This window comes from Triticum dicoccoides, chromosome 3B (assembly GCF_002162155.2).
Source record: "Triticum dicoccoides isolate Atlit2015 ecotype Zavitan chromosome 3B, WEW_v2.0, whole genome shotgun sequence".
NCBI classification, from domain to species: Eukaryota; Viridiplantae; Streptophyta; class Magnoliopsida; order Poales; family Poaceae; genus Triticum; species Triticum dicoccoides.
The window spans coordinates 235,326,135-235,347,378 of record NC_041385.1 but is presented as its reverse complement, the minus strand read 5'-3'; the positions used below and the strand labels follow the sequence as shown (position 1 = coordinate 235,347,378).

Genomic DNA, 21,244 nt, shown 5'->3' with positions numbered 1-21,244 from the left:
AGGGTTTTCGGCGGCGGGGTGGGCCGGCGGCGGGATCGGGCTAGGGTTAGGGTTTTCGGCGGCGGGGTGGGCCGGCGGCGGGGCGACTTGGGCCGGGGGGTGCGGGCTGGGGCGGCTGGCGGCGGGGTCCGGTGCTTTATATAAAGCGCCCCCGAGCGGAGTCCCGCTCGGGTACGGCCCCGAGTCGGTGCGCGTTTTTTTTAAATAATTACGCTCGGTAGAAAAATAAAAAGAAATACTAAACGGACTCCAAAAATCCCGAAATAAATTTTCCCGACTTGTAAAATCAAGACGGACTAGATGAACATTTATTTGGGGCCTAAATGCAATTTTGAAAAACACGCATTTTTCCTAAATTCAAATAAAAAGCGAAAAACTCCAAAATAAATCTTATTTGATTTTTTTATTAAATCTTCATTATTTCTTTATTTTGGGAAAGTCATTTTATTCCCTCTCTGAATTTTTGGTAGTAGAAATAATTGAAGATGAAATAAATAAAATCAATGATCCTATTTTCAAAATTTGAGAAAAACCCCAAATATGAAAATAACGAAATCTTCAACTCTCTCCGTGGGTCCTTGAGTTGCATAGAATTTCTAGGATCGAGCCAACAATGCAACAAAATGTGATATGCAATGATGATCTATGTATAACATTCCAAATTGAAAATTTGGGATGTTATAATCTTGGTGGGAGCGATGGGAACAACTCGGTGGGACTGATGTGCAAGGGCTTAGGGCAAACTTCATCCCGGTGGCACCGATTGCATCATCTCGGTGGGACCAAAATGAATGCAATGAGCAACAGAGAATTAGCCAAGCCAACTCGGTGTGACCGATTGCAATAACTCTGCGAGACCAGAGTGAATGCAAGAAGTCATAAAGCGCTGGCAAGGCCATCTCGATGGGACCGAGATCCGTATCGATGTGACCAAACTGTTAGGGTTTTGGCAGTGGCTATGTCAAGAAGAACTCGGTGGCTCCGGATGGGAAATATCCGTGGGGCCGAGTTGGAGTTTAGGTTTTGGACAGATTTGGATAGGGAAAGTGGTTGAGGGTTTTGGAGCAATAACACTAAGCACTTTGAGCAAGTAGACCATTAAGCAACACATCATCCCCTTTTAATAGTATTGGCTCTCCTATGGACTCAATGTGATCTTGGATCACTTAAACAAAAATGTAGAGTCTTGAGATTTTACCAATCCTTCACTAGTGCAGGATGCTGCTAACGCGACACTACGATCAGAGACCGTTCGAGAAACTTTGTGCAATGCAATAATCGCAAACGGTGGTGTCAGAGAACCGTCAAAAATGTCCAAAATGTTTGTGACGATGGATGCATCAAACACAGTTCGGATTTTAGTTGCGTGTGCGATGTAGGGCATACGGTTCAGTTCAATTAACTGTTTGCAATGAGGAGTACCAAAAGAAACGGGCAGCGAGATGAAAGCGTGTGTGATACACAGCATACAGTTCACTAGGATGAACTGTTTGTGATTAGGCAACACAAAAGAAACGGTCAGCCAGATCAAGGTGTGTGCGTATGCAGCATGCGATTCACTCGGATGAACTGTTTGTGTTGAGACAAGATAACATAAACGGTTTAATATAACAAGATGTGTGTGGTACGCGGCAAACAGGTCTGTAATCAGAAATGTGTGCGAACACCGATAATAACACAAACGGTTGCTGCTAATATGACGTGTGTGTTGTGCGATGGGATTGCATACAGAACAACAACATATATATTACATGCATGATTAACCAAATTAAACATCCAATCACATAGGTGACTACTACAACCATGGCATTTGCACACACCAAAGTAAACTACTACATGCATAATTTCATAGGTAGCTACTACACACATGACACTTCCACACACCAATAAAGTAAACTATATATTACATGCATGATTAACTAGCATAAACAATCATCTAATCATCATCTACTTATGACGCTTGCTCTGCTTGTGGCTCGATCCAGGCTCGTCGATTTTGGTAACGAGGGACTTCCTCATGTCAACGATCCGCATGTGCATCTCGTAGCATGTGTACACGCTCTTGGCCGCAAACCTGAGGTGAGGTTCATCCAGTCGCCGCATCCAGGCCCTGTTCCAGGATACATGATTTGTTCTTTGGGCATCCCGCTTCATCTTTTTGTAGTAGGAGTCGATGATGGCTGAGGTGAGTTTGACCAGGAGTCCTTCTTTGTGCTACCCCAGACCCTGTAGTGGTCATGGATTTCGACAAGGTTCTGGCAGGCCAAGCCCGTAACACTGAGCGCTTTTACATCGTCGGTGGTTTCCACCATGGCGAACTTGTAGTTGGTGCTGTTGACAAACCTGTTGAAACGGTCGCAAGCCTCTCTAGACATACAGTAGTGGTAGATGAGGACATGATGGCGCACGCACAACTGGGCAATGACAACCTTCTGATCTATGCTGGGACTACCGACGATGTACTGGAGGTCGATGCCGACCACCTTGTAATTGTCTCCAGCAAGCAATTGCTCAACGGTGTTGATGTAGTCATCCACCACGGCCGGGTCGATGGTGTACACCACCGAGAGATCGGTCTCCCCCGCGTGGGTCTCCACTTTATGCTCGCCGAACTCCATTGGACCGCCGCTAGACATCCCCTCTCTATGTGTCGTCGTGGGTGTGCTTGTTGTGTTGTGGGGTGCGATCAAAAGGTTGAAGAGACTAAGGTTATAATGGCCGCAGTAATTAAAGGGGAAGCCGGGTGGCCCGGAATATCGATTGGGACGCCTTGATGGCAGTTCTAATTCACAGCTCGTAACTCCATCGTGCCGCACGTAACTGCATTGCGTGGCAACGCGCGCGGCACAACTGCATGCACGTAACCCCAACGTGATCGTGTGCAGGCCCAACCGCTGGCAGAGCGCGCGCGGAGGGACGCGAGCAGAGCGCTCCATGGTCGCCTCAACAGCGAGCAACCATATATATGCATATAGCAGTTGAACATGCAAGGAAAAGCTATCCACAACCCGAGCGCGCCGACGGACGCGAGCAGAGCACGCCACAGCGTCTAACGGCGAGCACAGCGCGCTGCGGCGCCTAACTGCGAGCAGAGCTTGCCGAGGGACGCGAGCAGAGGCCGACGCCGTGTGTGTTGTGGGAAAACGCTAGCTGGTATATACCTCAAATTTAACCAACAAAATGATAATGCATGTTACAAAAATTATATAACGGGAAACTATGTTCAAATATGAATCCGACGATATAATCTTTGGCGACATGCATTCATATTTTATTAATTAAATCCTACTTATAAATCAGGACGGGCTTATAGTAGTTAATTAAATCGCAAACATTTTTTTATTAAACGTATGTGTACGTGTCCTTTCGTCCTTCTTTCGCACATCTTGTCACCCCGCAACCGCAGACGGTTCGAGCGAAAGCTTGAGCAGCGTGTGGGGTCGTTCTTTTGGCCAAACGGTGCTGAGCCCGTTCCCGCGCAACCGCGCAGGTTCTCGCGCAAGCTTCCCGCCCGACTCGGTGAAATCCCCCAAGATCCCAATGCTTATCAGCCTACTATATAAACCCTCACGGCCGGCGAGTACCGCGTCGCATTTTCCCCTCCCTTCCTGTAGCTTATCTCGTCTGCTTCTCCCAAAATCGGCAATGGCATGGGACCGTCGTCGCTCAGCCACTCCACCGTCATCAAAGCATAGCTCCAACTGGGAGGCTACACCGCGACGGTGGTGCAGTTCCCGACGTAGTGTAGTGCGCGCAGCATCCCAGTTGGGTGTGCGCAGAACACGCACCACATGCTCGGCCGCCAGTGCCCGTCGACAGCTGTTGCCGCCACAGCTCCGTTGAAAGCAAGAGCCATCACCTGCTCCGCCGCCGTGGCCATCACCCCACTGCCGGCCATCGTGGCATCACCCGCTCCGCCACTGCGGCCTGAAGGCGGGAGGTGGTGGTCGTGGCCGCCACCCCATCATTGTCCACCGTGGCCGCTAGCCCACCATCGATCGCTACGATCATCACCCGCTCCACCACCGCCTCCCGCAGGAGGGAGGCGGAGGTGGAGGCCCGCACGTGCGGCAGCGATCTTGCGTGCTACATCGAGTTCCTGCGGGAGGAGGAGCGCCTCATCGAGCACGCAAAGAGCCTTACCGCTGCCGTGGCCACGGCACACGCCAACGCAGAGATAAGGAATCAGGAGATCTACGAGGAGAACCACCGCTTTGAGAGGGGTCGTCTGGAGCGGCAGAGGGTGTTCGAGGTGAGCGTTGCTGAAGGTGCAGCAGCGGCAGGCACCGTATTGCAGTTGTCCAGCTCGTCGGTAGCCTCCTCCTCCTCTTCCTCTTACTGAGCACGCTCGGCAGAGGAGAGGCTACCGGAAGTAGTACAAAGCCCCTCCGTAGTAGTATTTAGGGGCTATTTTGTTCATTTCATCTGACTATAGATGTGGTGGAACTATACAACATACTTAAAATTAGCTAGTATATATAGTTGAACTAGCTATTTCAGTACGTGGTTGGCAACAATTGGGGAAAAGTTTGGTCAGTTCAGCTATAAAGTTGAACTGTTTGTATAAATTAAGCACGACTGCTTAATCTATGAATGAAATCTATGCTTTATTACTAAATTTAAGTTGCCAAAATTAGATAGTGCTAGTGATTTTTAGTTGCATATTTTGACAAATCGCAATGTGACAAGGATTGACAAATGGCAATGTTACTAGATCAACAAATGTCAATCTTTCCAGTTTGACAAATGGCAATATACCCAATATGACAGATGCAAATCTTACCAAATTGTCTGTACGTGGTTGCACACGGGTCATCCAAAAAACCGTTTGCGTTGAAGGGGGTAGAAATCCTGCTTGCCAAATTTTCTCTTGGCTTAGCGCCGAAGTCTTGCTTTGCATACCTTATTCAATCTGAACTGTTTGCATTGAAGAGATGCACAAATCCTACGCATCGAATTTTCCCTTGGCTTACTGTGAAAGACCATAGCTCTCACTTTTCATACAGGTGTTCTATCTAAAACGTTTGCAATGAAGAGCTGCACAAATCCTTCTTGGCACATTTTCCCTTGGCTGACTGGGGAAGCTGTCAGTGTACATACGGTTGTTCTACCTAAAACGTTTGGGATGTTAGAGTGGCAGCTAGTTGTTTCAAAATGCCTTTGTTGATTGTTATTCGAGTGCGCCTTCTCTCAAAATGGACACGAAAATTACCACAACATGTTGGGTGCCATTCCATGATAGCATGCCAAGTCTCATGAATTTCAGACGAGTTTTGGATTTACTAGACTTTAAAACAAAGTATCTCAACGTTTTGCCGGCAGTCGATAGTGCTGGTGTTTGAAATTCATTCCCATTTCTTGCATGGGACCTAAGCATGCACCCAAGGACACAGATTTGATTTTTCAACAAATTTATATGCACTGGAGCTTGTGCATGTAGTTCAAATTCGAATTATGCACATAAAATGCCTAGAAAACCCATTTAATATATAACAAAGTCCAACGAACCCCAAAATTTCCAAAATTGAACACAAAACTCCTATTGTTCTATGTCGACAGTAGATTTTTTTTGAAAGCAATAACAAGTAAAGGGTATCGTTTCGTCCCCATAGGTGGCACGTTCCCTACCGAAACCATCAAGCTTGTTGTCAGAAGCTATGGTTTGTGAGAAGCTTATACTCAAACCTGCCCCAAATGGGATAAAAAAATTACCATGGCATGTCAGGTGCCATTCCACGATAGCATGCCAGGTTTCATGAATTTCAGACGAGTTTTGGATTTACTACAATTTAAAAACCAGGTATCTCAATGTTTGCGGCCGAGTGACGGTGGCAGGGTGTTTGACATTCATTCCCATTTCTTGCATGGGACCTAAGCATGCAACCAAGGACACATATTTGAATTTTCAACCAATTTATATGCATTAGAGCATGTGTATGTAGTTCAAATTTGAATTATGCACATAAATGCATTGAAAACTCAATTAATGCATAAGAAATGTGCTAACGAACCCCAAAAATTCCAAAATTTAACACAATACTCATGTTGTTTTATGTTGACAGTAGAGAAAATATTTAAATCAAGAAGAGGCAATGGCTATCGTTTCATCCAGAAAGGTGAAACGTTCCCTACCGAAACCATCAGGCTTGTTGTGAGAAGCTTTGGTTTGTGAGAAGCTTATACCCAAACCTGCCCCAAATGGGACAAAAAATTTACGATGACATGTTGATGCCGCTCCATGATAGCATGCCATGTTTCATGAATTACAAACGAGTTTTGGATTTACTAGAATTTAAAAATCAGGTATCTCAATGTTTGTGGCCGAGTGACGGTGACAGGGTGTTTGACATTCATTCCCATTTCTTGCATGGGACCTAAGCATGCAACCAAGGAAACAGATTTGAATTTCAACCAATTTATATGCATTAGAGCATGTGCATGTAGTTCAAGTTTGAATATGCACATAAATGCTTTAAAAGGTCAATTAATGCATAAAAATATCCAAATGAACCCCAAAAAATTCCAAAATTTAACACAACACTCCTGTTGTTCTATGTTGACATTAGAGCAAAAATTGAAATCAAGAAGAGGCAATGGATATCGTTTCGTCCGAAAAGGTGAAACGTTCCCTATCGTAACCATGAGGCTTGTTGCGAGAAGCTCTGGTTTGTGAGAAGCTTATACCCCAACCTGCCTCAAATGGGACAATATTTTTACCACTGCATGTTGCTGCCGTTCCATGATAGCATGTCAAGTTTCATGAATTTCAGACAAGTTTTTGATTTACTAGAATTTTAAAACCATGTATCTCAATGTTAGCGGTCGAGCGACGGTGGCAAAGGTGTTTGACATTCATTTCCATTTCATGCATGGGACCTAAGGTTGCAACCAAGGACACACATTTGATATTTCAACCCGTTTATATGCACTAGAGCATGTGCATGTAGTTCAAATTTGAATTATGCACATGAATGCATAGAAAACTCAGTTAATGTATAAAAATGTCCACGCGAACCCCGAAATATCCCAAAAAATTGCAACCATTCATGTTGTTCTATGTTGACGCGAGAAATTTTTGGAAGTAAGAAGATGAAACAAATATCGTTTCGTCCCCAAGGTGGCACGTTCCCTACCGAAACCATCATGCTTGTTGTGAGAGAAGCTCTGGTTTGCGAGAAGCTTGTACCATAACCTGGCCCAAATGGGACAATATTTTTTTACCCCAGCATCTTGATGCCGTTCCATGATAGCATGCCAAGGTTCATGACTTTCATACGAGTTTTGTATTTACTAGAATTACAAAAGCAAGCACCTCAACGTTTGCCGGAGAGCCACGGTGTTGTGGTGGTTGAAATTCATCCCCATTTATTGAATGGGACGTAAGCATCAAACCATGAACACATATATCATTTTACAACCAATTTTGGTGCACCGGGGCATGTGCATGTGGTTTAATTTTGAATTGTGCACCTAAAATGCCTAGAAAACCAAGTTACCGTATAAAAATGTCCAAACGAACCCTGAATAATTCCAAATTTTTGGACGACACACCTATAGATGCATGTTCACTACAGATAGAAGTTATGGCAATTCAAACACCATCCTTTGCAGCTGTGACCCCATGATGTAATTCAAATCAAGATGAAAAATCAAGTAGATCCCACATAGTTTATTATCACCGACCATGCGAGATGCAGTACAAAATATCCTGAAGCACCGTCGGTGTATAGTACGCCTATGGCTTACAAGAGAAGGTTCGTCGGCTACAGTCCACAGCCGGCGTGTCAAGCACACTAGCTCGCTCCCCAAATATCATTCACTGTTCAATCGTCGCCGGTGAAAGATGGGGACGTGGACTTGCATCCCAAGGGCAACTTCGGCGGCCAACTCCGGCGAGAGCGCGGCCGCAGCCGCCAAGCGCGTGCTAACAAGCTTCGTGAGGGCGACCAAAATCTGTGACCGGGCAGCCAAGGCAGCCCAAACGGCTGCTGTTGCTTCTCAGGCGGCGGCAGCAACATCTGCTTCGGGGATAGCAACTGGCGAGAGCGGCACAACAGCTGTCCGTTCCGCAGCGGCGGCCTTAGCCCTGATGGAGGCTGCCCAGGACCATGTCGAGGCCGCCCCACACCCAGCTCGTGGCGGTCACCGCACAAATCGAAAGAAGCTTCTCCGACAACGGTCGGCAACCCACATCCGAAGAGTTGGCAATCGCCGAGAGCGTTCAAGCAGCCGTCCATTCTTGCGCGGCATACCTTGCCACTATGGAGCCCGTGAAGGCCCAGATGGCGGCCGCCCACGCCCAGCTCGTGGCGGCCTTTTCAAAAGAGATGGCGGACGCGGATGGCGAGATGCTTGCCGAGTATGGTGCGATGGATGCCATGGAGCCCCTTCCCCAGTCGACCGTCGGGCGCGAGCTGGACATGGAGGAGGCGGCGGAGATCGACTAGCACCAGCCGTAGTAGTACTCTTTGTTTTGTTTAATTAAGAGTGTCAGTCTTTAATTTGTTAGAGTAATGTTTAGGCCAGCTAGCTCTGTTTAATTGCTGAACTTGCTCGATTAAGAAGTGTGGGTGTGCTATAGTCTCCTTTGTGTACCCAAATTATGCAATGACGTGGATGAGCACTGTAACCAGGGAAATTGGAACCAAAATTTTTGACATTCAAACTCATCACACACGGGTTAACCTATCTGAATTGTTTGTGATGTTCACATATCTACACAGTTTTGAATAAGGGACCGTGTCTGATGACACTTTGCGCGCCAGTTTTTTCGTTGAAGTGATTCCAAATTTTCGGCTTCCGCGGAAATATCTACCTCCCCGCCCCTCCTCCTTACCAAAAGCCAAATTTCCCCCGTTTCCGCCTTCCTTTCCAAGTTGAAACCTTCACTCCTTTCTTGCAGCGCCGCCCCCCTCGTCGGTGACCCTCCTTCATGCTGCTCGGCCTCGCCTATCTAGGCAGGTAATCCACACCCGACCCCCATCCTCCTCCTTCTTCCACATCCCACATGCCCCGACCGCCGGCCCAAGCGCGACACCTTCCACCCAAATCACTGACCCCTCCACCAAATAAGCGCCGCCCTAAGCCATGGTGCACGCAGTATAGCCAGGATCTCAAGGAGCATTTGGCAGCAGAGAAGCAAATCACGGCCGCACGCGCGGATGAGGTTGCGATGGCTGTCATTCGTGCCGACCCCCAGATCTTGGAGGAGCACCTTGACATTTGCTAGCTATGCCGGTTAAGCATGCTCGGTTTATCCGTTGCGTATGTCGCTCCTGCCTTTCCTTAACAAATTCTAGTGAATTGTGCTATCTACTTTTTACCATGCAATCTATTGCTCTAGTGTATATGTTCTATATGTCATGCAATGTGGTGCTCACTTATTAACTGTTTGGGTAATTAGTTGTCGTGTTCAGTTAACTGTTTGGTTCAATTCTGCAAATGTGATGTTCAATTCTTCAAGGTGCAATTTTGTATTGTCTTCCATGTGAGAAATAATTTGAATTTTTCTTTACAAAATACATGAGAAACAAATCCAATTGCTATATTTCCAAGTTATCAAGCATGCTTGGTTTGGTTATACATTGTGCAATGTGGTGCTCAGTTAACGTTTGGTTTATTTGTGTTGTGGTGTTTAGTTAACTGTTTGGTTCAATTCTGCAATGCGATGTTCAATAGTTGTGGGTGTATTCAGTTGTTGTATACCATGTGAGAAGCAATGGGAAGCACTGAGGTTTACAATCAAGGTTTGCACATGCATGGTCTTTTGTCTAATAGCAAATTATTGTGTAATTGCAGGAACCATTCTAATACTTAGGTTTTAAACAATTTGGCCTTGCACATGTAGGTCCTACTGTCAAAGGTTTTGACTCGACCCTTTTTGCATATGGGGAAATGAGTTGTTCATGAATATCAGTCAAGTCAACAAACTTAGAAAAGATTGTTAGAATAAAGAAATTAGCGACAAAAAACAACAAGATCTTTGTCTACACAATGAAAAAAACATCAGTTCACTACAGGATGGTACTAACTATTATACCTTGTCTTTTTTATTCCTTTGCCCCATTTCTAATATAGAGAAGATATTTATACACATCCTTGTTTTCAGGCCTTTCCAAAACAGTTCACTGGCGATTACCTCTCAAACACCCATGGTTCAATATTGAAGTGTTCCTGAAGAGGACGAAGGATGAACGGTCAATCATCCACAAGCACTGGCCTAAAGTTGCAAAGACATTCAACATCAATGAAGGCTCAATATTCGCCTTCCGCTTCAACAATTTTCCTGATGAGATGCATCTGTCTAAGTACCGTCTATGATGCTAATTTCAAAAGGTTCTAGATGTTGCATGTGAAACTTGGTGCTGATGCAGTTGTGTAATGGGATAGCTGAGTGGTGAAGCTATATCATGTTGTACTCTGATATATTTCAGTTATGAAATCCTGCTTCCCTAATATGGGAATGAAATATATTATGTGTTTAATATGAATGTCAATTAGATTAATAAATGGATTATTAATAATAGGGCAATTAGCCTGCTAATTGGTTTTTTCTATTACAAACGGTTATTGAGAAAATACCGTGGGCGATGACCTAAGGCAACACACACAGTTTGTAGGAATAAACCGTGTTGGATAAACAATCACACGCGACATTCTCTTTAAAACTGTTTGCGTTAGGCCACCTTGTGCAAACATTTACCGCATAAAAACTGTGTGTGATGGACAACCTTTGCCACACAATTTCTTCTATGCACCGTGTGTGATGCATTCAATAATGCAAACGATAAAATTTTTAATATTGTGTGCGATGGGAATGCCATCACAAATGATTTAACAGGGAAAATTGTGTGTGATGTACCTACGAGCGAAAACGTTTTCCTTGCAGCGACTGTGTGGGATGTATATACGAACGGAAACATTTCGCGGGGACTGACTGTGTGGGATGTACTTACGACAGGAAATGATTTCGCCTATATAATTATATTTTTTAGCACTACTGTACGTATAACCGTATTTGCTGGCTCGCCGGTCGCACACGACCTCATTTTGCTGGGCGTGTGTGCCAGGAGGGCATATCCCCGATGGTTTCTGGGTCGTGTGGGAAGAACCCCTAATCGCCCACACTCACTAGGCGACGGTTCCAAATGTCGTCGCGGAAAGGGATTTAAAACCGTTTGTATAGCACTGACGTGTACCAGTGCTTGTCCTTGGCATTTTGAAGGGGTTCCACATCCTCTTGTCCTTGACACTCCACTCTTGAACATAACTGAAATATGCTAGATAAAACTATCAGTCCAACAAAAGATATGTTGACATTAATTATGAAAATCACCCGGAAAGCACTTGTGCTTTCACTTGGGACTAGATTTTGAGCCCGATGGCCAGGCCGGGCCGGGCTCGGACCCGTAGTATTTGTTGTTTAAGGAAGAGGCCTGACCCGAGGCCCGACAATTTTTTTTGCATGATGGGCCGGGCTTGGGCCTGATTCTTAGGCCTGACGGCCGGGCCGGGCTCGGGCCTAGGTTTTCTGCGTCCGGCTTCGGTAGGCCTGGCCCGGCCCGACGAATGGCCAAGTATACTCTCAGGTGAGTAAGATTCGAAAATTAGAAATGCTAACCAGAATTCCTGCTTATCCCTAGGTTGCTACTATGTACTACCTTCACTTTGTTTCTTTCTCGGTTATTTTATTTTCCGTTTCGTTGCACTGTATTTCTTTAGTATTGTTGTTCTTTTTTCCTTTGTTTTCCTTTTTTTTTCAGTTTCCATTAGTTTTCTTTGTTTCCTTTTTGGTTTAATTCTAGATTTTTTGTATACATTTTGAATTGTTTCAACACACACATTTAACATATTTCAAATACATAATTAACATTTGTTAAAACACATTTTTATGTCTACTATTTTGCATACACATCTGCACATTTTCTGTATACATCAGAAACATTTTATATATACTTGTTTAACATTTTTTAACATGATTAACACTATTCAGAACATATATTTTTATGTCTACTTTTTCCTTACACAATGTACATTTTTGTATACATCAACAATATTTTTTATATACGCATTTAACATTTTTAAATACATGATTGACAATTTATAAAAAATATTTTTTAGTCTATTTATTTCCATGTAATGTACATTTTTTACATACATCACCAATATTTTTTTATACATGTTCAACATTTTTTCATGTATATGTTTTGATGTCCATTTTTTTCCATACACATTTATACATTTTTCGTGGACACCAGGAACATTTTTTATACATGTTTAACATTCCTTAAATACATGATTAACAATATATATGTTTGATGTCTATTTATTTCCATACACATTGTATATTTTTCATTTTTATACACATTTAATATTTTAAAAAGAAAAACGCTATCAATCACCCGACGGATCGCAGCCCCACATCTGCTGCCTTCTTTGCATGCCACATGCCTCATGAGCATCACCACTAGTTTTTGCAACTAGCTCATTGTTGCAATCTCTCTCATCGCGACAATGACTCTGTTGCGGGATCTAGATCCTTGAGAGAAGTAGCCTCTCATGCTCCCCCCGAGCTCCCGTCGGGTCACCGTCTACCCACGCTGCTCCCACTGCCTCGAGATCCCGTCGAGTCATCGCCTTCTCGCGCTGCTCCAACCACGCCACTTGCTCCCGCCGCTGACTAGCACGATGGCAAGCTTCTCTGCGCGAGCTATACGATGTTGCAAGGCGTGCAAACCGAGACCGAGCTTCCCTATCAGCTGTCACCTCCGTGTGTTGATTCGTCCGTCGCCGCCGGCGCTTCGTGCCGGTAAGCACGCCGACAAGCTTCTCCGATGTTGCAAACAAATTTATGTAACACGAGCTCTGTTGCAATTACGACAGAAAATGATCAACAAAGTTTTCTGCAAAACATCGTGTGTTGCAATTTTTTATGCAACATTACCTTTGTTGCAAAGATTTTCTAGAAGAAAAATAAAAGCTTCGAGGTGATGGCAATGAGCATCCTGATGCAGAATGCCTTCTGCAACATCACTCTTACTGCAAATGAGTGGTTGTTTATGTGGGTAGATCAAACGGCCATTAGCGTGCCCATCCTATGGTCATATTTTCTTATAACCCACCGGCCGATGCGTATCGTCGCCCTTTCTAAAATGTGCAATCAACATTTTTCAAGTTTGTATGTAAAGTATTTTCTATAATATATATATATATATTTGAAATATAAGAGAAATTTAAAAAGATTTCTATATACACTACTTAAAAATAAGGTAAGGTTTTCGTTTCACCTTTCTTCGCACCACCCCTTCGTCCAACCTTCCATATATATATGATAATCAATTGCCTTAATTTACTTACCTTCTGAAACAATTCTATTTTAATTTACTTACAAACTTTTAATCAGAATATAAGGTAATTCACGGTCAGAATTTGATGACATTTATTTACATAATTCTTTTATTATTGACAGGTAAATCACAAGCTAATGTACTAGAATATGTATATTCCATTGCAATGCATGGGCATTGTTCTAGTAAAGAAAAACAATCAAAAGCAAAAAAGGTGAAAAAAGGAAGAAAAGAAAAAGGCGTTGAAGGGCTCTGTTCCCCGTTGTGCCGGTCCACTCTGGTAGCCTTGTTGCGAGGCTGCGCCCTTCGAGAGGGAATTTCTGAAATCACTAGTTAAGGAGTACTCCTTGCGAAGATCACTCCAACTTTTCCAGGTTGCAACAAGTGGCGCGCTACATGTGCGCCACTTGTCGCAACCAGGGAGTTTTTCCTTTTTTCGTAGATCCGTTTATCCAAAACGTTTTATCTCTTAAACCGTGCGTCCAAATCTTGAACCGCTTTCGCAGTTGGATTCCTCGCGTCGAGATCTTCAAAACTAGATCCCATGTTGATAGGTTTTGACGAACTTTTTTTTCACGAAAAAACCGGACAAAAAAACCAACGAAAAAACCGAACCGCGAACACGGGTTTTTTCCCTTTTCGAAAGAGGCACGCCGTGCCTCTGACGAAATCACCGTGCCTCTCGCGGAAGCAAAACCGTGCTTCTCGCGAAAGAAAAAAAAACAGAAAACGCATTTTTTTCCTTTCCGAAAGAGGCACGCCCGTGCCTCTCGCGAAAGCATAACCGTGCCTCTCCCGGAAGCAAAACCGCGCCTTTCGCGAAAAAAACAGAAAACGCGTTTTTTTCCCTTTCCGAAAGAGGCACGCCCGTGCCTCTCGCAGAATCAAAACCGTGTCTCTCGCGAAAGAAAAATAAAATAGAAAACGCGTTTTTTCCCTTTCCGAAAGAGGCACGCCCGTGCCTCTCGCGAAAGCACAACGGTGCCTCTCGCGGAAGCAAAACCGTGCCTCTCGCGAAAGAAATAAAAAACAGAAAACACGTTTTTTTCCGTTTCCAAGACGCGAAAGCACAACTGTGCCTCTCGCGAAAACAAAACCGTGACTCATGCGAAAAAAATGTGTTTTTTTGCAAAAAATATTTTTTTTGTCGAAAAGCTAGGGAAGACCGGTAGAAAACCAAAACGTAAAAAAAACCCGTTTAAAAAGCCGAAAACGCATGCGGAAAAATAAAAAAACAAAATTCAGATGGAGCGCCCAGAGCGCGACACGTAGCGAATGGCTGAGAGCACGCCAAGTGGCGCTGATCGTTGCGAGGCTCCCGAAGGAGCGCTCGTTAATTTTGCTCCCGGGAATTTCCTATATGACGCACGTTGTGTCAAATTGTGTGGGAATCCCCGACGGGCCGTCCCATATCGCGGCGCAAATTGCGACCACTGACAACAGAAGGAGGAGTTGGGCTGCTGTCCCTTGATATTACATGGGCTGGACAGCCTGCACTGAGCCTCTCGCAATATTATCGTCTCCACCTCCTGCGCATCGTCACCGAGTTCCCGACTCTCGCCTTCCGCCGCCCGTCCAGGATTCCGCCGACGAGGAGGACGCAGCCTCTCGTCCAGCACTCGTTCGACGAGGAGGACGCCGCCGCCTCGCGGCTCGTCTGACCACGCCGACGGCGACTTGCATTGCCTCGTATCACCACTGACAGGGAGTACAATTCCCAAGTCGCTTCCCTTTTTCCGGGAGTGTTGGTACCGGCCGGTGCCATGGACCGGGATCCCGGGGGTATCTTTCGCGGCGACAGTGATGAGGATGAAGGCAGCCTCGATGTCCGCTCCCTGCTCCGCACGCTCCCCCGTTCATATTCCCCATTTTCTTCTATTGGTGCGTGCGTCGCGATGTGATTTGATCTAATGCCAGGGTTTGCTGATTTTGGATGCAGGAGAGATTGGCGAACAAGGAGATGGTTGTTTACCTCATAGACGCCTCGCCCAAGATGTTGGCGCTTGCCCAGGTAAATCACAAGCAGACAATTCGAGAGCATTTTGATACTGTAATTTGGTCATAGCATTTATTGCGATCACAAGTTTTTCTATGTGGCACACCTTTCAAGTAGTATGTCTGGATTTTTGGAGATGCAAAGTAGGTAGCTAATCTCAGAATATTTTGAGAGTTTGCTTTCGGTCAAGGATTCTAGGTTATGGTTTAGAAAGAACGATTTTGGGAATAGCATGGTAAGGGTAAAACTTGCTGTATTTGCTGGGAGTTGGTTTGTGAAATTTGTGAAGTTCTGTGGTTACATACAGTTACTAGGTGTAGCTTTTTTTGTCTCGTCGTTTCTTGCAGCCGGATAAAAATCAGGAGACTCATTTTCATACCACAGTGAACCACATCACGCAGTCCATGAAGACACAGAAAATCAAGAGGCCGCTTGACGAAGTTGCAATATGTTTCTTTAACACCGTAAGTTGCTACTCATAGTTGCAAGCTTTAACTTGATGCTTGATTAGTTAACTTATTTATCACTGGTCAAAATAATGTGATTTTACCATAACTAATTGTTCAGACCAGGCAAAGGCAGCATATTTGAGTTCCAACCTGTTAGTCGAGATGTTAATCATTGCTGCTGTATTGCTCTCCTCTCATTTTACTTCATAGAATTGCTGTTACTAGGCCTGATGAATGGACACTGAAGTTTGAGATTAAATTATGCTTTTGAAGTCCACCTTATTCTCATCAAATGAACTGATTAGAACTGCCAGTTGTTGAAAGAATAACATGTTGCGACCATTTGTTCTTTCATATATTAGGCAGTTAAATGAGTTGAAAATTGACCTAAACTGTTTTTTCTGCACCAAGTCCACTTCATTCATCATCAAATGAACTGATTAGAACAAGTGTTGAAAAAATGACATGTTGCTATGATTTATTCTTTTGTCTATTAAGCAGTTAAACATCTGAAAAATTGAGCTAAAATGTTTGTTTTGCACCGTGTTGATTACTATATTTCAACCAATAGGTGGCACTATCTGGTAAGGTTCTTTATAATCTTCCTTACAGAGTGCGACTTTCTCGAGCACTTATGGAGTGGAACTGATATGCTAATATTACATGGTACACTTCTTTGATATAGTTGCCACATAACTCTTGCAGAAAGAAAAGAGAAATTTACAGGATCTGGCTGGCGTATATGTTTACAATGCCACAGAAAGAGATTCTCTCGATAGGCCTAATGAAGGATTGATTACCGAGTTTTCTTGCATAGAAGGTAATGCTATGAATTGTTCTTTCTGCATAGCTGATCAGAGTTTGAGTGATACACATGCTAGGCTACTTTCATGTACTACAGATTTGTATATAACTCTTGCAGAAAATTTAAAATTGTATAGTTGGATGATTGACTTATATCACATTATGCATGCATAAAAATCTTGCTACAAGACTGGAACTCGGACATTGTAGTATCTCAATTGATTCTGGCATTTGCATCTGATGCTGATTTCATCTTTTGTATTCTCTTGATCATTGAAAATTGCAAGGCCCATATCCATGTTTCTGGAAAGTTAGCTACGAAATCATTAGTAGCAGTACATGGACATCCTAAGCATGGTGCTTATTTCATTTTGTTTTCGCCTAAACAGAAAGGCCCGATGGATGAAATTGGAGTGGGATAATTGTGTATGAAAAGCTCAGCAATTGTGATTTTACTATATTCTTTGTTTTCACTCATGCTAGATTCTTTTATGAACAACATTGGAAGTCAATATGGAATGACCTCTGGATCTAAGGAAAATGCCCTGTACAATGCTCTTTGGGTTGCACAGGCACTACTGTGCAAAGGGTAACTCAACTTTTCTCTTTTGTTTCTTAAATGTCATAGTTTATATCAATTAACACATTCCAGTAGCCTTAAACATTTGCATAGAGGTGTAGCCTGTATACAAGTATTAACTGTACCTTTCTTGGGGGATACAGTACTACAACAAACTTTAAATTTCTTTGTATCATGCACAAAGATCTAGTTTGCATTAGCTTGATCGTTGTGCATATTATACTTACAAGTGAATGTAACATACTTTAGGTATTTTAACAATATTTTGCTGAATGCTGATGCATATATTTACATGTTAGTGATGCCTTAGCTATCATTTAATGTAATGGTTAACACCTATATGGTTCAACTTCAATGATTCCACTTTCTTCATTAAACATTTGTCAGATCTCTGAGGACTCTGAGTAAGAGAATTCTCATATTCACCAACCAGGATGATCCTTTTATTGGCATTACAGGAGCAGCAAAGACTGATATGATTAGGAGAATGATTCAATATGGAAAAGTTTGTCTATGACACAAACATCTATTCTTTTTTCATGCAAAGTAATGTGGTGTGTTCCTAATGATCTTTTGTTTTTGTTCTATAATTACTTGCCAACCTTCAGGATGCACGAGCTCTTGGCCTGTCTATCGAACTTCCATTGAGCAAGTCTGATGAGAATTTCAACATGTCCCTGTTTTATGCGGTAAGTCTCTTCAACTCCCCTCTACCCTTGTATCAGTGCCAAATGCTAAGCAACTTCGATCTCCCAGGATTTGATTGGTCTGGACGAGGATGAAATAGTGCCATATATGCCATCTTCTGGTGAAAAGTATTGTTCATTCTTTAAGCATCAGTACTTGTTGATTTTTTCCTTTGTCTTGTTGGTTACAGAAATGCAAATACTCAATAGCATCTTATTCTTCCCATTACCTTGCACAAACACAAGTAGAGAACAAAAATTGATGGTCGACTGTGGGCTTGCAATTCTTGCGAAAGTAGATAATCTGTGTCACAGAACTAGATCTGAGAGCAAATTTACAATCTGTTGTGGCTTGTGTCTATATAGACTTGTTATTGTCCTCCCAATGAAATTTGTCCGTAGTGGGTGTCAACTCCGTGCAGTGTCCTCCACATGTTTTAAGGATATAGTATAAAACATCTGAGTTGAATCGTTCACTTGTCATCTGTTTAATTTACAAATATTTTCATAACGTTTTTTGCTATTCTGCACGGAATTTAAGTTAATTAACCTCAGGGACGCTTGTATGAACTAATCCAGCTGTAAAACCATTGGTATGTGTTTGGGTGTAGGGAACCATCTCGGAAATTCAATTAGGCTCCCGGAACCATCTCGGAAACTCAATAGCCTCTTGGCTCGCTCCCGCTCAAGGCGGCTCGCCATTATGGCGACCTCCCTGCTGAGGCGATCCGCTGCCTCCTCCATGGTGGCCTCCGCCGTACGAAGCTTCTCGGTCATGGATTCAAGTCACTTGCGAAGCTTTGCACTCTCCTCTTGGTGGTGGAGGAGCGCGTCGCTCGTCTTCCGCTTGAGATCTTCAAGCTCCGCCTCCATGCATCGGAGCTCCCTGTCCTTGGCCCTGAGCTTTACCCTCGTCCTCTCCATGAGGGCTTTGAGCTTGGCGTCCTTGGCCTGGAGCTCCATCCTCTGGGCCTGAACCTCCTCCGCGAGGCGCTTCGCCTCGAACTTTGCCACTTCCTGAGCTGCCATGGGAGGTGGAAGAGGAAGGGGGAGGGGAGAACTGGAAGAAAGTAAGGAGTAATCCGCCTCTCCTTGGCATTTGTAGCCGAGCATGATGGATCAGCTCCTTGATCATGAGGGTCAGCGATCCTACCAATGCACGTTTGGGTTCCCAAGACGAACTCAAGTGGCGCCCTGTCCCGTCTACTTGGGGAATTAATGGAAAGCGGCATCATGTCCGCTCTCACTGGCGCAAGAACGAAGAGGCTCAAGACTCAGCCAGCCGCTCGCGCGTACCGACGCATTCCCAAATACTGACGCGGCGGGTTTGATTCCCTCCACCAATGTGAAAAGGGCGCCACGCATCGTGGGGATACTAGACGTTCAGTGTTCCGAGATCTAATTCATGTTTCCATCAAGAGAACATAAATCTAGTTACCAAAAGTGCAAGAAAAAACTAAAGAATAGAGGATTTAACTCAATCTCAAAAAAGGACTATGCAACCAAGGATTGAATGGATATGATTCTTGATTAAAAAGTCACACAGTTCATCTATACATTATTATCATTATACTTTGCTGCTGCAATAGGGCCCATTTTAGAGTTTGGCACAGGGCCTCCGATTTTGCCGGCCCGGCCCTGCGACCATTCCAATTGACTCGCATCCGGCAAGCAGTGATAGCCAGCCACCGCACCCTCCGCGTGGTGTACTGGTTCTGCGTACGCAGACCTTTAACAGCACGTGGCGAGGGGGCAGGCGATCCAGTGGAATACCAAGACGCAAGGGGTGACTCACCCCAGTATTCCCTGCATGGTGCACACCTGCACAGAGGCGTGTCATGCCTGCATCGGGTCAGCATCTTGGGCGGTGGTGACAAGACATGCACTCGTTCCTGGAAGCCAGAGGATGACGACACTTCATCAAGCATTTAATGAACCCACCTATCTCTTCATGGTAGGTGCCCTCTACTGTAGCAACTATGGTGTCCGTTGCAATATAAAAGGAGAACCGGGCTACAGTGGGAAAAGGGGGGGGGGGGCGGAGATTTTGACAAACACAAAACTGGATCTACTCCAGGGTTGGGTTGGACACTAAGGACATAGATAGGAGCAACACTGCACTTTCCGTTCTTGGAAGGAACATGTAGGTCACTGTCAGCCAAATCAACCACACACAAAGCAGGAGTAGCGTCTTACGCGGTAATGCAGCCCGGACTTGGGTAGATTGTTGTGTCCTTGTTAGAGTATGTAATGGGCCTAATGGGCCTGGGCTGGCGGTATAGCCCGTTAGTCTTAGGGTTAATTAGAGATAAGGGTCGCTTGCTTAGGGGTCAAGTAAGCCTTGCTTGGGAGTCAAGTAAACCTCTCTATATAAAGAGAGATGTATCAATCTAAGCAAGCAAGAATTAATAAGGAAATCCCTTCCCTCTTGCCCGGCCGTGGGTAGAAAGGCCCCCGGCCGGCCCTCTCGCGCCCTCCTTCTAGCAGCGCCATTACAATTTGGTAACAGCTAGCTTTGGTTCGATCATGTCTTCAACGCCGCCAAGCCTGTCTCTTCCTCTGCGGTCACCTCGTCGCCTCCGGCGACCACCACGACCTTCGCCCCGCTCCTACCCGCGCCGGGATCCTCCGTCGCGCCCGCCCCCAACGTCCTCACCCCGGAGGAGGTGTCCAGGGTGCTGCAGGACCTAACCCAGGCGGTCCAGGAGATCCTCCTGTTCTTGGCCGGGTCCTACGGGGCGCACCCGGCTGCGCCGCCCATCGCCGCCCCCACGCCGCCGTGGTTGTCGTGGCAGCCGCCGCACCAGGTGGCCTTCTCCGCGCTCGTCGGGCCGCTACAACTGCCATCCATCGCCACCACCGCCCAGCCCTGGCTGCAGTGGCAACCGCCGCTCCTGGTGGCCTCCGCCGCGCTCGGCGCTCCGCCGCAGCAGCCGCAACCGCTGCCCGGCGCGACACCGCAGCAGCCGCTGCAGCTGCAGCAACCACCGCCGGTCAGCTCCGCTGCCCAGTATGGGATGCCCTACGACGGGACTGCGACGACCTCGTTTCCATCAGCGTCGCCGCCATCCCAGGGCGTCTGCATCCAGCAGATCAAGTCCCCGCCGTCGCCGTCACCGCTTTCGTCTTGGATCGCTACCCGCCATGTGTCGGCGGCTGTGAGGTTGCAGGCTGCTGCGCGCGGCCTCCTAGCGCGTCGGTGTGTGCGGGCGATGCGTGATCTGCAGCTGCCGCTCCTCCAAGTTGTCCTTCGCTGCGCAAAGGATCTCGATCTCGTTCGCTGCGTCGGGGATCTTGGGCATGCGGTTTCCCCCACGGGCGGCAGGCATGCTGTTTTCCCCGCGGGCAGCGACCTCAAAGTCTGCGACATCGGCGGTTGGGGG

The 21,244-nt window shown here is 45.4% G+C and overlaps 1 protein-coding gene across 4 annotated transcripts in view; it reads left to right on the top strand.

Moving 5' to 3' along the window:
- Positions 1-14,864: 14,864 nt before the first annotated feature.
- Positions 14,865-21,244, top strand: part of LOC119275693 (ATP-dependent DNA helicase 2 subunit KU70-like) — a 12,206-nt gene continuing 5,826 nt past the window's right edge. For 2 of the 4 annotated variants that reach the window (XM_037556581.1, XM_037556584.1), the window contains exons 1-8: positions 14,865-15,172; positions 15,286-15,357; positions 15,690-15,806; positions 16,497-16,611; positions 17,079-17,184; positions 17,563-17,680; positions 17,784-17,864; positions 17,932-17,990. In XM_037556581.1, the coding sequence (XP_037412478.1) occupies positions 15,110-15,172; positions 15,286-15,357; positions 15,690-15,806; positions 16,497-16,611; positions 17,079-17,184; positions 17,563-17,680; positions 17,784-17,864; positions 17,932-17,990 (731 nt within the window). In that variant the 5' untranslated portion in view covers positions 14,865-15,109. Of the gene's footprint in view, positions 15,173-15,248; positions 15,358-15,689; positions 15,807-16,496; positions 16,612-17,078; positions 17,185-17,562; positions 17,681-17,783; positions 17,865-17,931; positions 17,991-21,244 lie in introns of those variants that run through there. The other 2 variants (XM_037556582.1, XM_037556583.1) reach the window with 2 other exon arrangements.